We start from the raw sequence: 17,035 nt of genomic DNA on the forward strand, positions 1-17,035 counted from the left end.
ATATCTGGAGATGGCTGGGATGGATGGTTCAAATGAGGCCATAAACTAAAAAGTCCAGAATGGATTCTTCATATATATATTTGTCACCTGAACTTGAGTGGCTGGAGCTGCTTTGTCTCTCTGGGTATTTTATTTACAACCTTTCTTTCCACATGGGCAGCTTGAACTTCCTCATGGTATGGCAGTCTCCCATTAGTCAGACTTCTTTCAATTCAGCTGATTTTCTTGAATGAGTATTCTGAGAGAGCAAGGCAGAAGCTAGGAAGTTTGGTTACACAGGACTTATCCATATTCATTGTGGTAGAGGACTCCATAAGGATTTGAATGCTAAGAGGTGAGGTTCATTGTCAGGGCTATCTTTGGAGAGTAACTACTACATATAGCAATGCTGCAAACAAAATCACTGCTACATCTGGTGAAGTTATTACACTATGGGATGTCATGTTGGCATGTGTATGTTTTTAATGTTCTGCTATATTTACCATCAGAGATGCTACCTATAGTTTGCTTTTATAATTATCACCTGTTATCCATACCATGTAATTATTTTTATTTTTAGAGTGTAGAATCAATTTAAATAAATTCCAAATCAAAATATATCCCCTAAGACTCTTTGAAAAGATGGTTTGTAACTTTAATTTGTAAGTCTACATGACTGAATAAATTTGTATTATTATTTACTGTTTCAGCCAGGCAGAATCTCACAGAAATAGCAATGAAATTTTGTTATATCCATTCAGGCTTATTGTTCAAAAAATGAAATCTTGTCAAATTATAATTAAATAAATCCATGTTCAAATGATGATCAAAATTTCCAATGTGCTTGAGTTTCTACATGGGTGACAGCCTCTAGCTTTAGAACAAGTTGACTTTTAGCCTGTAACTGGATAAGCCCTGTTTAAAAATATAATAAAAGCAATTCTGCTTCAGGTGAAAAAGGTTTGAACACAGATAGAACTGTTTACAAAAGCCTGAAATTGTTCACAACTCAAGATAATGTTAATGTGACTTCACTAGACAGCGGAAATAATACATTTTCTAAATTGGATGCATTAAGGAATTATTCAGATCATAGCTGAAACCCTGTAATTTTCTGTCTTCCTTTTAGTCCCAGCGGCGTGTCACGTTTCACCTACCAGAAGGCTCTCAAGAAAGCAGCAGTGATGGTGGACTGGGAGACCATGATGCAGGCAGCCTTTCCAGCACATCCCATGCCCTGCCCCTTGGCTATCCTCAGGAGGAGTACTTTGACCATGCTGCAAACAACAACCGCACTGAAGGGGATGGCAACTCTGATCCTGAATCCAGTAAGTTGATAACTCCCGAGTCCTGAAGTTAAAAGGCTTATTGTGTTTGCAAGTAAAACAACTGTAACCATAATAACATTGGCCAATTTAAATGTGTTAGTAACACATTTTTAAAAGGTAGCAATACAAAATTAGGTGGAAGGCGTATATGCAGCAGTTTATAATTTTTGAAATATGTGATCATATCTACTTTGAAATTTGCTATGAAATCTAATAGTCATATTGTCTAGGCATAGATAGAATTTTATATTTACCTATGCGTATATCTGTGTGTATATATATATATATATATATATATATATATATATATATATATAAAACCAGCCACTTTATTTTTATTTGTGTACAGAAATAATTTTATAATTCATATAAAGTATTTTCTAAATTTAATTTTTAATAATGATAAGAATCATAGACAATTAATTCTTTTGAGGAAATGAGTGATCCTGACTCCAAGGCAGAAAAACTGGTCTGAGGTTTTCAATAATGTATTGAAACCACATGCCTTATGCCATGTTACTGTTTAGAAAGATGTTCAGATTTGGTCTTCAGATTGAAGGCATTAAAGGCTATATTTCACACAGTTCAGAAATGTTGAACTCTTATAAAGGATCATGAAGTTCATTAAATTATCTTAAACATGTATCTTGAAAATCCCTATGTTTTCATAATTTTGGGAAATACAAAATTTTATAAGATTATACATATCTCAGGAGATTCTTGTATTTGCAGAATTATAAATTGCCTCAGTATGTTTTATATACATAAAGCTGTATAGGTACAAGAAAAGTATACCATATACGTGATGGAGAAAGAAGAAAAAAGAGACCAAGTAACATATAAGATAAATAAACATTAAATAGAAATTTTGAAAGGTATTTTTTTCAAAACCGGCTCAACAAGCAGGGTTTCCAAAAGCATGATATGGTGAGAGAATGAGAAAGAAAACACAAGAATTCAGTGAAAAGAGAGGATCAGGGGCCCAACACCTCTCTAAGGTGAAGGTGCCAAAACTGAATCCAAGCCAGCTTTATTATACTTTCAGCCATGAAAACAAGAATATGCGGGGAGTTAAGCTATAATTCATGTGGCCTTCAGGACCAAAGAACAAAGTGATCATTAACCATTGAGCAACTAAAAAACAGTAATCAATAACAAATCAGTAACTCAGACTAATATTCTTATCTATAGATTTCCACCAGATACGTAAAACATGTGACTCTGAGACTCCAGTTGAAAAACAGTCTGGTGTCGGTTTTCCGACCCCAGGATCATATTTTGTTTTCAAGACTATGAACTGTTCCCTCTGGACTTCTTCCAAGCGTCTCATGCCTTATAGTATCCAGTTTATCCATAATTATAAATCTCTTTTGTGGCCTTTGCTGGGGCCTGCTTTTCTTTTATTCTTCCTGTCTCCTACAATTTTGAACATTATGGATTGTATGGATATATAATCTAAGTAAACCTCTAGTTTTGAGAATAAAATGGTCTCCCCATCATTGTGTTTTAATCCATATTTTCTAAACTAAAAAAAAAAAAAAAAGGAAATTATTGGTTAAACATCAGGATATAATCTAAGACTAAACATACATACTAAGAACCAGTGACAGCATATCAGACTTTTTTGCACTACAAAAGTAGACTGTAGCCCACCAGACTCCTCCATCCATGGAATTTTCTAGGAAAGAATACGTGAGTGGGTTGCCATTTCCTTCTCAAGGGGATCTTCTAGACCCAGGGATTAAATCCCAGTCTCCTGCATTGCAGGCATACTCTTTACTGTATGGGCCACTAGGGAAGCTCCAACAAAAGTAGACACTGACTATTAAAGATGTTTTTAATATGAACATTTTAGAGACTTTTTAGACACAAAATTCAGAAAGTACTAAACATATATCTCTATATTCAATTTTATGCTTAAAACAATTTATCAGCATTCATTCTAAGGATGAAAACTTCTTCTGTAATATACAATGCCAATCTACCTTTCATTTACTTATGTGTAACATGACATAATGACTTCTGGAGGAAATACATGGCTGTGACTGTATCTTCTGCTATAATGAACTCGGAGTCAATTTCTAATAAGAATATAATCATATGTAACAAATATGCATTAAGCAAAGGCTGTTCTTTATTACTTCATAGACTATTGTTTTAACTGTAGACATACCACTACCTTGTAACAGAAGTATATAGATGAAATAAGCATCATTTTTATAAAACAGAACTGATTCTTTTGCATATTACATGCATTACTAAACACTTTTCTTAGAAGACTGTATAGCAATCATTAAAGAGTAAACTCAGAGGAAGCATCCACAGTGTGGATCTAACTCTGAAAAATATTGTTAAGCTGAATAAGACTAAGATGTTATATTATTGATAGTTAAAGGAGCATACCACATTGGTATGGGTTAGAATTTTTTATAAGACATTTAAAATTAAGCACAGCTGTATTTATCTCAATTATACATATTAATAGGCAGTTGTTTAAAAACATTTCAATGAAGAGTTATTTGCAGGGATTGATTTTATTAGTAGAGTACAAGTATATACCTGAAATTGATACGATACTGTAAATCAACCATACTTTAAAAAAAAAAAAAAGAGTGTAAGTGTTAGTAAAAATCTATGAACTGACATACTTGAGAGCTTTATTTTTAAAGCTTGTTTCTACCAGGGATTAAACATTTCTCTTCTTTGCTCATATTGACACTATAATAATTTTGACTACTAAATATTTGGTTCACATTTACTGTACAGGATTAAGCAATGGAAAATTTAAGTCAGTGAAGTAATTTATTATGCTTTATTTTAAAATTGAAATGGCTATATGCAATAATAATGATACTGCAAATAATATATTTTTGCTACTTATTATTTTAATAAACTATGTAATGGGTATAGAAAATTAAAAATGAATACTCATTTCTGTATAAGTGTGACAATATTTATGGTTTAATGTTTAAAATCTATTTTTGCTATGAGTCATATTAGCTACCTAGTTTACCAATGAAACAGAAACTTCCCTCTAAATCATGTTCTAAGAGAATGTTGTCCATTTTGGACAATAAAGGACCATAATATAAGTGCAGAAGCGTATTTCACTTTAAATGAACTTTATTATCTTAATATGGCATACTAGTGAGATTTTTAGCATATACATGTATGTTTTGCTTTGATTTAAGGGAAAAAATAGCTGATGATAAAATTGGTCATAGCAAAATCGTCTCTTTAGGCTAATACAGATGATAAGGTACTTTCAAAAAGAAGCTCTATAGCTCTGAAATAGTGCATAATAGTGTCTGGGCTACTTCTCTGTTGGGAGTTGCCCTTAGGCACTAATTATGTTTTTTGTTTTTTTTTTTCCCCTCCTGGTTATGTTGCCCTCTGAGATTCCAAAACTCCCCACAGACCTGCCGGTAAGAGGGTTTCCTGGTGTTTGGAAACTTCTCCTCCTTCACGACTCCCTGCCTCGGACAGGTCTCCATACCTAACTCCTTTGTTTCTCTTTTTGTCTTTTATATTTTGTCCTACCGCCTTTCAAAGACAATGGGCTGCCTTTCTGGGTGCCTGGTGTCTTCTGCCAGCTTTCAGAAGTTGTTTTTTGGAAGTTGCTCAGCATTCAAATGATCTTTTGGTGAATTTGTGGGGGAGAAAGTGGTCTCCCCATCCTATTCGCCCACCATCTTAGGACTGCCCCCTTAACTTCCCTTTTGAAGATAAAGAAGGAACAAGAAGACCCAGTCCAATCATTTCTCTTTCAGGAGACAAGTTTAATAAAATATTCTGTCTCATTCCACTTGAAGGTTTTTTAGTTTTTAAATTTCACAATTGCTATTTCCTGACTTTAGCTTTTGGTATGAGAGTTGCTTAATGACACTCTATGAAGTTTTTTCTTCCTTGGCTGACAGCCAATGTCATAGAGCTTTTCTCCCATCATAACCCCATCAAATTATGTGTATCATTTCAAATAGACCCTGCTCTTTGAAGTTAGCTAATTAGTAAAAATATAAGCAAACAAAAATCCAGCCTATATAAAGTATTATTAGTTGCTTCTGGGTTACTGTGAATACTGTGACAGATTATATCTTTTCATTTTCAAATAATCTTGTGGAGACTTACAAGACCATGGCCATAGTAGACAACAGAATATGACCATATATTGCTGAGAATTGTATACGTCAAGATATAGCATTAAGAGACTTGAGGACGGTGTGATTTCTTGGGACTACTCTAAACACATTAGATTACATATGGCCCTATGTTCATAGGGCTTCCCTTGTGGCTCAGCTAGTAAAGAATCTGCCTGCAATGTGGGAGACCTGGCTTCAATGCCTGGGTTGGGAAGATCCTCTCGAGAAGGGAAAGGCTACCCAATCCAGTATTCTGGCCTGGAGAATTCCAAAGACTGTATAGTCCGTGAGGTTGCAAAGTGTCGGACATGACTGAGTGACTTTCACTTCACTATTTCATATGGTTTCCTTGGTGGCTCAGATGGTAAAGAATCTGCCTGCAATGCAGGATACCTGGGTTTGATCCCTTGGTCAGGAAGATCTCCTGGAGAAGGAAATGGCTAACCACTCCAGTATTCTTGCCTGGAAAATTCTATGGACAGAGGACCCTGTCGGGCTACAGTCCATGTGGTCACAAAGAGTCAGACACGACTGAGCAAGTAACACTTTCATTTTCACTTTATGTTCATATATTAAATATATATTTATTTGCAAGTAGCATCAGGTAAAATATAATTTATGAAAAGAAGACTTAAAATACTTTCTGACATTCTTTTGTAAAGCATTGTTCTGATATTATAATTTAGAATAAGTTCTGAGACACATGGAAATATTAATGAAGGTCTATCATGTTAAACTTTAGATATTCCTGAATGGTTCATACACATGTAGCCAACATGTGTGTGTGTGTGTGAATGTCTGTGTGTGTGAATGTGTGTGTGTGTGTTTTCCCCTTAAATAGAGGATGTTTTGCTACTCTCTCACTATGGGTGAGCTGGAATGAAAAGATTAACAATTAATACTTACAAATTTCTAATGATCTGCTGGTATGTTATAGTTTAATTGATCATAGAAAACATCCATGTTTCTTTGGAAGAAATAGTGAAAAAAAATGTTACTAAAGATATTCTTCAGTCTTCAGTTTACCAGTTGTAACACTTCATTTTCAGGAAAAAAAAATCCTCCTAAATAAAGGGAAAAAAAAGATTTCCACATTTTTATGATTTTCAATTGCAAAAGTTATGTCATCTGCATTTTTTGAAGCCTCTTATTTTATGTGGTCATTTCACACATGAAGTCTCTCTACCTGAAAATTTTGGTCTATTGTCAAAAATTTGGATTTAAAGTAACAAAATATGTGTAAAATTTTATCAGTTAAAAAAAAAGTGCTTTGTAATGCTCTCCTTTCTCCTTTCTGTTATGTAAGAGAAAATATATATATATAATTCCAAGAACATTTAGGGCTAAAGAAATTCTGCTGCTGCTGCTGCTGCTGCTAAGTCGCTTCAGCTGTGTCCGACTCTGTGCGACCCCATAGACGTCAGCCCACCAGGCTCCACCTTCCCTGGGATTCTCCAGGCAAGAATACTGGAATGAGTTGCCATTTCCTTATCCAATGCATGAAAGAGAAAAGTGAAAGTGAAGTCACTCATTTGTGTCCGACTTTTAGCGACCCCAGGGACTGCAGCCTACCAGGCTCCTCCGTCCATGGATTTTCCAGGCAAGAGTACTGGAGTGGGGTGCCATTGCCTACTCCGAAAGAAATTCTACATTAAAATAAAGAGGAATATATTTTTCATTAATTAAAAAAAAATGATAAATTTCCCTACCAGAGTATATCTCAGGTTGAAACATCTCTATGACTTTCATTTTTCTTTCACTGGATTGGGTTTACTTAGCACTCTTAACATGGTACTAGTTAGTTCACAGAAAACTGAAGTAATTAATCATTCCCTGAAAAACATTTTGATTGATCCTCTACAAGTAATCTAATTAATTGACACAGAAGAATTTGATTGACTAGAATACTACTCAGAGGAATGCAAAATTTTGTCTTGTTCTGCAGAGACTGTTGACATGAATAACACCACAGTAGTTATTAATTGAATGTTTGATTAGTTGAATATCTAATTCTAAATGTAGAAATTGGTAAAAAAAAAAAAATGGTAACTTTAAAAAGCTCACCTAATAATGGACCATTAAAACTCCGCCCTTCATAATTAAGAACATTAGGAGTCAGACAACTAAAGGCAAAATAAAACTATCCATATATTCTTTCAGGCAAATTTGATATGCTAGCACTGTGTTAATTACTCATCTGAACAATTCAGTTTGTTATAAATAGAAAGAAGAACAATAACTGGTTTATATATTTAAGGGGACAGTAGCCATTACTTTTCCAGAAGATGTCAGAAAAAAATCATCTAAATCTACAATTTAGCAAATATTACTCATATAAATTTTAATTAGGTACTTTTTCTTGTTGCCAAATACCCAGGAAATTTGACTTCATAAGTCCTCCAATATTTTTAAATGCATTTTTGAACAAAGTCACACATTAATTTCCATATCATAACAAGAATAAAAGTGAACGAAATAATTTTGTTAATGTTGTAATGTGAACAAATAGAAAATGCATTCAAACGAAGAAAGCAAAGTTACGCTCTTTTTAAAGGTTAATTATCCACCTAGGCGAATTCTATCTCAGCTGGCTATGTATATGAAGAGTTTCCTAAAACTGTGTTCATTCTTAGCCTGTATAGTAGTGTCAGTCCAGGGAGGGAAAAGTATAATAAATAAATAATTCAAATTAGCTCAACAAATCTGAAGTCACAGATTTTGAAAGGTAAATCAATCAGTGTTTCTAAGGAGTACATTCTGTTCAGTTCAGTCGCTCAGTCGTGTCCGACTCTTTGAGACCCCATGAATCGCAGCACGCCAGGCCTCCCTGTCCATCACCAACACCCGGAGGTCACTCAGACTCACGTCCATCAAGTCAGTAATGCCATCCAGCCATCTCATCCTCTGTCGTCCCCTTCTCCTCCTGCCCCCAATCCCTCCCAGCATCAGTTTTTTCCAATGAGTCAACACTTCCCATGAGGTGGCCAAAGTACTGGAGTTTCAGCTTTAGCATCATTCCTTCCAAAGAAATCCCAGGGAGATCTTCAGAATGGACTGGTTGGATCTCCGTGCAGTCCAAGGGACTCTCAAGAGTCCTCTCCAACACCACATTTCAAAAGCATCAATTCTTTGACGCTCAGTTTTCCTCACAGTCCAACTCTCACATCCATACATGACCACAGGAAAAACCATAGCCTTGACTAGACAGACCTTTGCTGGCAAAGTAATGTCCCTGCTTTTAAATATGCTATCTAGATTGGTCATAACTTTCCTTCCAAGGAGTAAGCCTCTTTTAATTTCATGGCTGCATTATCAAATATCAATTGTCAGTTTTGTCCCACTTGAAGAAATGGACTAAACTCAATGTTCCTGGATTCTGAAAGTGTAAGAAAGACAAATGCCTGATAATTTTCATTGTGTTACCAATCGACAACAGCTTTAGCTTTATCTATCTATTGAAAAAAAAATTCTTCAGAGAGTAAAAATTTTTAAGCTAACAATAATATCAAAGTCACTTTCATGCATTCTTACAGGAAAATCATTGCAGTCATGAATACTGTTTGTGACTTCCAGCTTATTTTAGTCCCTGGTGTGTTATATAAATAACAGTGTATAGAAATAAATTAGAAAGAATGGTTCCACCCAAGAATTCAGCTATCTGCCATTGCTTGGGAAAGAATAAGGTTTACTTGAGAGCAGTTTGTATACTAAATGAGTTTAGGCAGATATGAACAATGATCTAGTGGAAGATGCTCTGTAATTTGTATTAATTTTATCACTTAAACTGACATGCTTTTGAAGACCCAATTTTTTTTTTATTCAAACTTAGGAAAGTTAAAATATATATCATAATAAGAAAGTGGGTGAAACAAAACTTACTATACCATCCTATCATATCCAACTTTCCTATGCAGGAATTGCAACCACCTTACAAGCCAATCGAAGTATCTAGGCTTCGTAATGGCAATGAAGGATTTATACTAGAGATAATCCAAAAAAAAAAAAAATTCACAAGTCATGGATCAAAATGAAAAGTAAATTCTAAAGTTGGAAACTTGAAGACATTTACGGGATTCCATTTGCCTAACAGCCTCTAAGATGAGTATATTGTTAGTATCTTAAATCTAATATGGATTAGATGGAGGTTTATCAATCAATAACAGGCCATTCTAAGTAAAGCAAACTCTTATTATGTCTTTTCTGTTTGAAAATGACAAGTACTAGGAGCTTGGCATAAGCTGCCATTTGAAAGCCAATGCTGTAAGGTCTGGAATGTCAGTAAGCTTGAAAAACCGCCTTTAGGGACAGAGAATAGGTGGTCTTCTCTTCACAAAAAGCCTTCCTCTGCATCTAAATTTTTATTCGCCTACCTATACTATATAACAAAGTTAATTTGACATATATATTTCTATTATTTATAAGCCATGAGGCAGTATGTTTCATGACATTCTTGTGTCTTTATTCTACTTACTTTATGTCTCGCTTCTCACTTTACTTAGCCTGTAAGAGAAGAATGTATGCCAATTTGTTCTTTATGTAGTTTTTTGAAAGATAATACAATCAGTCATCCAGGATGAAACTCTTAGGGGACACGAACTATTTAATTTTAGCACGAGCCAATATCTCGTCTTAAAATAACTTATACATTTTAATAAATGAGAAGCATTATAGCAGTATATTTTGCCCCATGACACTTTTAAATTGTACAGTAAATTGCAACTGTCATAACTGATTGTGTCAATGGAACACTCAACAACTAGTGAGTATATCAAGGAAATCACTAAATAATGAATAATTATAGACAATCTGTCTTACCATGATTCCTGCAATTTGTTAATTTGCATCTTCATTGAATACTGAAGATTCCAAATAGAGAATAGAATAGAAGTGACAGTGTTTGCTGAATCAGTTTTTTTCCCTATTTTAATCAAGAATCATAGTAATTATTGTCTCAGTTCCACTAAAATAAAAATAAAACACATGATCATCTGACAGCTTATTTTTATCTTTCTTACATTGGAAAAATTTATAGGTTACATTCAAAAGTTCTTCTAAGTAATATATATGAAATTAGCCTTTATAAGTTTCTTTTTTTTTCTTAGAAACTTCTTCTCCTATTATGGGTATAGCTCCCAGAAGCAATGAGAAAAGAGATGATTTGAAATATTACTTTGAGGTATTCCATGTAAATCATACTTTTTAAAAATTTGGATATTGACTAATAGTTCTAATACTTCATTTTGTAATTACTAGTAATGAAATATTTTTACCACAGACCACAGCAGATAATCTCATTTATGCCATCATTTTGCATACTACAAGGTTCTAACTCAGGCGCTGCAATTAATTAGCAATGTGGCCTTGGATAGGCCTTTTAACCTTATTGTGTCTTCTTTTCCTTAGCTATAAAATCAGAGGATTATACTGATCCCTAATTCCTCTTCTATGGTCATAGTTTTGTATCTATTAAAATAGCAAAATGTACATGTTCAGATGTTGTCATTTATATAGTCTTTGAATTTCAGAGCTCTAAGGGACCTTAAGACCATTTAGTCCAACTCCCTCATTATGCAAATGAGAGAACTGAGATTTAAACCTTTTGATCAATAGCTTAATGTTCTAAACCAAGATTTAAGGTTTATCAAGTTCTAAACTAGAAGAGTCACTTATGTTGGTAAGCAGCTACATTTTGTAATTTAAATGAAGTGTTTTTTTGAGAATAGACAAGTATAAAATTTAAATATTTACCATTCATCAAGGAGAATGTTATAATATATCCATATGGAACATTTTTTTATATATGTGACAAGGCCCTGTATTAAAAAATTTTTAAAGGTTCCCATTTAGCATTTTATACAACTTAAAGGCAACTGAGCAATATAGACAGATAATTTCCAAAATTACTATTTCTGCTAACCAGGGAAAGTTTCATAGGGGAAATTGTAAATATGCTGAATGTTGATGATTACTGTATCATAAAAGCTATCTAATCTTTACTATGAATATCTAATATACATACATTTTTTATTGTGTGCATGTGTGTATGTGTGTGTACTACTTAGAAGGAAAATTTGTATTAAAATGAATTTTTGAAAGTTAATTTCCTCTGAACACGGTGAAAAGTACATAAAAAGAACTTCAAGGGATTGAAATACAGGATGAATATATGAACATATTCTTCCTTTCTGCTGGAAACAAATCTTTCTCTATTCTGCAATTCCTGTCATTCTATGCAACTTCAATTTTCTAGCAGAATGCTGAAGTTATAATTAACAGGGAAATGATTTTGATAGACTCAAGTCCATTGAGTTAGTAGTGTGCCATGTAGTAAAATGTTTGGAAAAATCGCAACAGTCTTTTATGGGTGATGACTTGAACTAAAGATAAAGCAGCATAACTTTTAGGAAATAAAAACAGCCGCACTTTGCTCAAACTTTTTAATTGTGTGAAGGAGTTTGTCTTACCTAGGAAGTGACTTTGTTTTTATTTATACTAGGTTGATGACATAGAAGTTAAGTCTCAGGATTGAGAAAGTCATGTTGCAATTTAAAAAGATATTTTGAGAAAAATACATTTTAGTCTCACAAATAGCAGTGTTTTTACAGCTCAAAGTTATCTAAGCAAGTACACACACACACACACACACAATTATGATTTAACTTGTTTTATTGAAGATTCTACTTCTATTCTTTGGCTCGTTAGTGATCTAGGCACATTATCATAGGCTCGTAGGCACACTATCATTTTTGTTTTAATGGCCTAGTTTTCCAAGACTGGGGTCATGTCAGATTAGATTAACTTCTTTGTAGATCTATGCATATAAATTAATCCAGAACCGAATTAAACAATTCTTTCCTAATTGATAGCTCTATTTAATTACACCCTACTTATCTCTGCAAAATGTGTATCCTCATAATACATAAATACTTCTTGATTTTGATTTGAAGGAGGAACAAATTTTACAGAGGTGTATACATATCTAAGTCTTTTTAAAGAGTGCAGCAAGTTAATCTTTCAGTTCAGTTCAGTTCTGTTCAGTCGCTCAGTCGTATCTGAGTCTTTCTGACCCCATGAATCACAGCATGCACGCCAGGCCTCCCTGTCCATCACCAACTCCCGGAGTCCACTCAGACTCACGTCCATCGAGTCAGTGATGCCATCCAGCCATCTCATCCTCTGTCATCCCCTTTTCCTCCTGCCCCCAATCCCTCCCACCATCAGCGTCTTTTCCCATGAGTCAATTCTTCGCATGAGGTGGCCAAAGTACTGGAGTCTCAGCTTTAGCATCATTTCTTCCAAAGAAATTCCAGGGCTGATCTCCTTCAGAATGGACTGGTTGGATCTCCTTGCAGTCCAAGGGACTCTCAATTCTTCAGCACTCAGCCTTTTTCACGGTCCAACTCTCACATCCATACATGACCACAGGAAAAACCATAGCCTTGACTAGACGGACCTTTGTTGGCAAAGTAATGTCTCTGCTTTTGAATATGCTGTCTAGGTTTGTCATAACTTTTCTTCCAAAGAGTAAGAGTCTTTTAATTTCATGGCTGCAGTCACCATCTGCAGTGATTTTGGAGCCCAGAAAAGTAAAGTCTGACACTGTTTCCACTGTTTCCCCATCTATTTCCCATGAAGTGATGGGACTGGATGACATGATCTTTGCTTTCTGAATGTTGAGCTTTAAGCCAACTTTTTCACTCTCCACTTTCGCTTTCATCAAGAGGCTTTTGAGTTCCTCTTCACTTTCTGCCATAAGGGTGGCGTCATCTGCATATCTGAGGTTATTGATATTTCTCCTGGCAATCTTGATTTCAGCTTGTGCTTCTTCCAGTCCAGCGTTTCTCATGATATACTCTGCATGTAAGTTAAATAAGCAGGGTGACAATATACAGCCTTGACGTACTCCTTTTCCTATTTGGAACCAGTCTGTTCTTCCATGTCCAGTTCTAACTGTTGCTTCCTGACCTGCATACAGATTTATCAAGAAGCAGGTCAGGTGTTCTGGTATTCCCATCTCTTTCAGAGTTTTCCTCAGTTTATTGTGATCCACACAGTCAAAGGCTTTGCCATAGTCAATAAAGCAGAAATAAATGTTTTCCTGGAACTCTCTTGCTTTTTCCATGATCCAGCGGATGTTGGCAATTTGATCTCTGGTTCCTCTGGCCTTTCTAAAACCAGCTTGAACATCAGGAAATTCATGGTACACATATTACTGAAGCCAGGCTTGGAGAATTTTGAGCATTACTTTACTAGCATGTGAAATGAGTGCAATTGTGTGGTAGTTTGAGCATTCTTTGGCATTGTCTTTCTTAGGGATTGGAATGAAAACTGACCTTTTCAGTCCTGTGGCCACTGCTGAGTTTTCCAAATTTGCTGGTATATTGAGTGCAGCACTTTCACAGCATCATCTTTCAGTATTTGAAATAGCTCAACTGGAATTCCATCACCTCTACTAACTTTGTTTGTAGTGATGCTTTCTAAGGCCCACTTGACTTCACATTCCAGGATGTCTGGCTCTAGGTGACTGATCACACCCTCGTTATTTTCTGGGTCATGAAGATATTTTTTTGTACAGTTCTGTTTATTCTTGCCACATCTTCTTAATATCTTCTGCTTCTGTTAAGTCTATACCATTTCTGTCCTTTATCAAGCCCATCTCTGCATGAAATGTTCCCTCGGTATCTCTAATTTTCTTGAAGAGATCTCTAGTCTTTCCCATTCTATTGTTTTCCTCTATTTCTTTGCATTGATCACTGAGGAAGGCTTTCTTAACTCTTCTTGCTATTCTTTGGTACTCTGCATTAGATGCTTATATCTTTCCTTTTTCCTTTGCTTTTCCCTTCTCTTCTTTTCACAGCTATTTGTAAGGCCTTCCCAGATAGCCATTTTGCTTTTTTGCATTTCTTTTCCATGGAGATGGTCTTGATCCCTGTCTCCTGTACAATGTCATGAACCTCAGTCCATAGTTCATCAGGCACTCTATCTATCAGATCTAGGCCCTTAAATCTATTTCTCACTTCCACTGTATAATCATAAGGGATTTGATTTAGGTCATACCTGAATGGTCTAGTGGTTTTCCCTACTTTCCTCAACTTAAGTCTGAATTTGGCAATAAGGAGTTCATGATCTGAGCCACAGTCAGCTCCTGGTCTTGTTTTTGCTGACTGTATAGAGCTTCTCCATCTTTGGCTGCAAAGAATATAATCAATCTGATTTCAGTGTTGACCATCTGGTGTTGTCCATGTGTAGAGTCTTTTCTTGTGATGTTGGAAGAGGGTGTTTGCTATGACTAGTGCATTTATTTAAGGCTAAGTTAAATATTAACAAGAAATTCAGGGATTCTTTGCTTAATTCAGACTCTAGTTACAAGAATGTGGTACTCATCAGAGATGTTTTTGAACTATGAATGCACCAAAGGCCTTTTCAATTGTTCAGTCATCATGCTTTTTATTCAGCTGTTTCTGTTTTAATCTTTTTTGTTTGTTTGTTTCCCTAGAGTTCATTTTCTATAAAAGGTACTTTTACATGTTTAGAACTACTGCAAACTTGCAATATTAATGTTTTTTAATGTTCTGTCCTCTCCTCTCAGCTTTGATTCTGAGCTGAATTGGAAAGGAGAGCAGTGTATATCAAAAACTTCGTGTAAACATCTGTTTTTCTTCAAGTATAAAATTGGAGTATTGGGATTCAACCAGAATTAAGTGCAAATATTAAAATTCCAATTAAAAGTACCATCATATTTTACCATAAGACTTCCCTTCTGAAAGAACTAACCATTACTTTTTGCGGAACAGCTTAGCTTCTAAAATATAATATCTGAAATCCAAATATCATGAGGAAAGATCTTAAACACAGTGAACCCAATTCAATACCCATGTAACTCTTTGAAATATCCCCTCAGAGTTTCAAAGGATATAAACTGTGGCTAAGTAATACACACACACACACACACAGAACTTTCATCTAGAAAGATTCTGTAATACCCAATAGTATGAAGTAAATCTGTCTATACTTTACCACTCAATATAGGAAAAATAGCAAATTGCTTTCAGGACAGAGTGTGAAAGACCAATGCATAGGTAAAATTAATTATACATTTTAAACTGAGTTTTCTGAGCTGCTTCAGCAATACTATTTTTGCAAAAAGAAATAAATATTGGAGCATATTCAAGCTAAGACCTTAAGAGACCTTGATTTTAAAAGACATTGATTTTCTTTGTTTGCCCACTCCCAGATAGGTTTAGTTTTTTTTTTTTTTTTCCAAAATTGAAGAATTTTAACTCTCAGAAGATGAAAAAAATACATTAAGATAAAGTGCAGATATGTTTTATCTTCTCCTATTTCTGTGTTAGTCTCATGTCTATAAGTGAGCCTAGTTGCTGTTGTAATATGTAAGATTAAATAATGAATTGTGAAGAGAACCATTCTAATGGGAGGGGCCAGACTGCTTAGTTAGACTCAGTCCTACAACTCACTAGTGATATTACATTGGCAAGACATTTAAGATCCTCATGCCTCATTTTTCCTCATCATTAAAATTGCAATGATAACAGCTGTCTCACAGTATTGTTGCATTAAAAGAGTGTGTGCACATGTATCTGAGTATATATACATATACAGTTAAAACATTTTACAGGATTTTTTCCTGTGATAATGCATATTCTCACACAGTACTTTCCAAAGTTTATGAGTACACACACCACCTAGAAATCTTGCTAAAATGTAGACACAGTAGTCTGGTGTGGGAAACTGAGTTTCTGCATTTCTAACAAGCCCTCAGGTGATGGTGATCATGCTAGTCTGGGAACCACATTGGGACTAGCAAAGTTCTCTTTAAGAAAATTAGAGGTACCAAAGGAACATTTCATGCAAAGATAGGCACAATAATGGACAAAAATGGCAAGGACCTAAAAGAAGTAGAAGAGATTGAGAAAAGGTGGCAAGAATACACAGAAGACTGCGCAAAAAAGCTCTGAATGACCCAGATAACCATGATGGTGTGGCCACTCAGCTAGAACAAGATATCCTGGACTGTGAAGTCAAGTGAGCCTTAGAAAGCATTACTATGAACTAAGCTAGTGGAGGTGATGGAATTCCAGATAAGCTATTTCAATTCCTAAAAGTTGATGCTGTTAGTGCTACACTCATTATGCCAGCAAATTTGGAGAACTCAGCAGTGGCCATAGGACTGGAAAAGTCAGTTTTCATTCCAATCCCAAAGAAAAGCAATGCCAAAGAATGTTCAAATTACTGTGCAATTGCAGTCACTTCACATACCAGCAAAATTATGCTCAAAATCCTTCAAACTAGACTTTAGCAGTAAGTGAACCAAGAACTTCCAGATGTACAAGCTGGATTTTAATAAGGCAGAGGAACCAGAGATCAAATTGCCAACAATTCCGCCCCCCCCCCAAAAAAAAAATCTGCTTCTGCTTCACTGAATATGCTAAAGCCTTCAACTGAAAATTCTTAAAGAAATGGGAATAACAGGCCACATCTGCCTCCTGAGAAACCTTTATGCAGGCAAAGAAGCAACAGTTAGAACAACGGACTGGTTCAAAATTGAGAAAGGAGTATATAAAGGCTGTA

General features: G+C 35.1%; 1 protein-coding gene across 2 annotated transcripts in view; it reads left to right on the top strand.

The window, feature by feature from the left end:
• PCDH11X (protocadherin 11 X-linked) overlaps window positions 1-17,035 on the top strand; it is a 758,129-nt gene that overhangs the window by 661,704 nt on the left and 79,390 nt on the right. Inside the window, exons 6-7 of one of the 2 annotated variants that reach the window (XM_055564752.1) lie at window positions 1,109-1,307; window positions 2,499-2,803. In XM_055564752.1, the coding sequence (XP_055420727.1) occupies window positions 1,109-1,307; window positions 2,499-2,761 (462 nt within the window). In that variant the 3' untranslated portion in view covers window positions 2,762-2,803. Of the gene's footprint in view, window positions 1-1,108; window positions 1,308-2,498; window positions 2,804-17,035 lie in introns of those variants that run through there. The other variant, XM_055564753.1, reaches the window with a different exon arrangement.

This window comes from Bubalus kerabau, chromosome X (assembly GCF_029407905.1).
Source record: "Bubalus kerabau isolate K-KA32 ecotype Philippines breed swamp buffalo chromosome X, PCC_UOA_SB_1v2, whole genome shotgun sequence".
Lineage (NCBI taxonomy): Eukaryota > Metazoa > Chordata > Mammalia > Artiodactyla > Bovidae > Bubalus > Bubalus kerabau.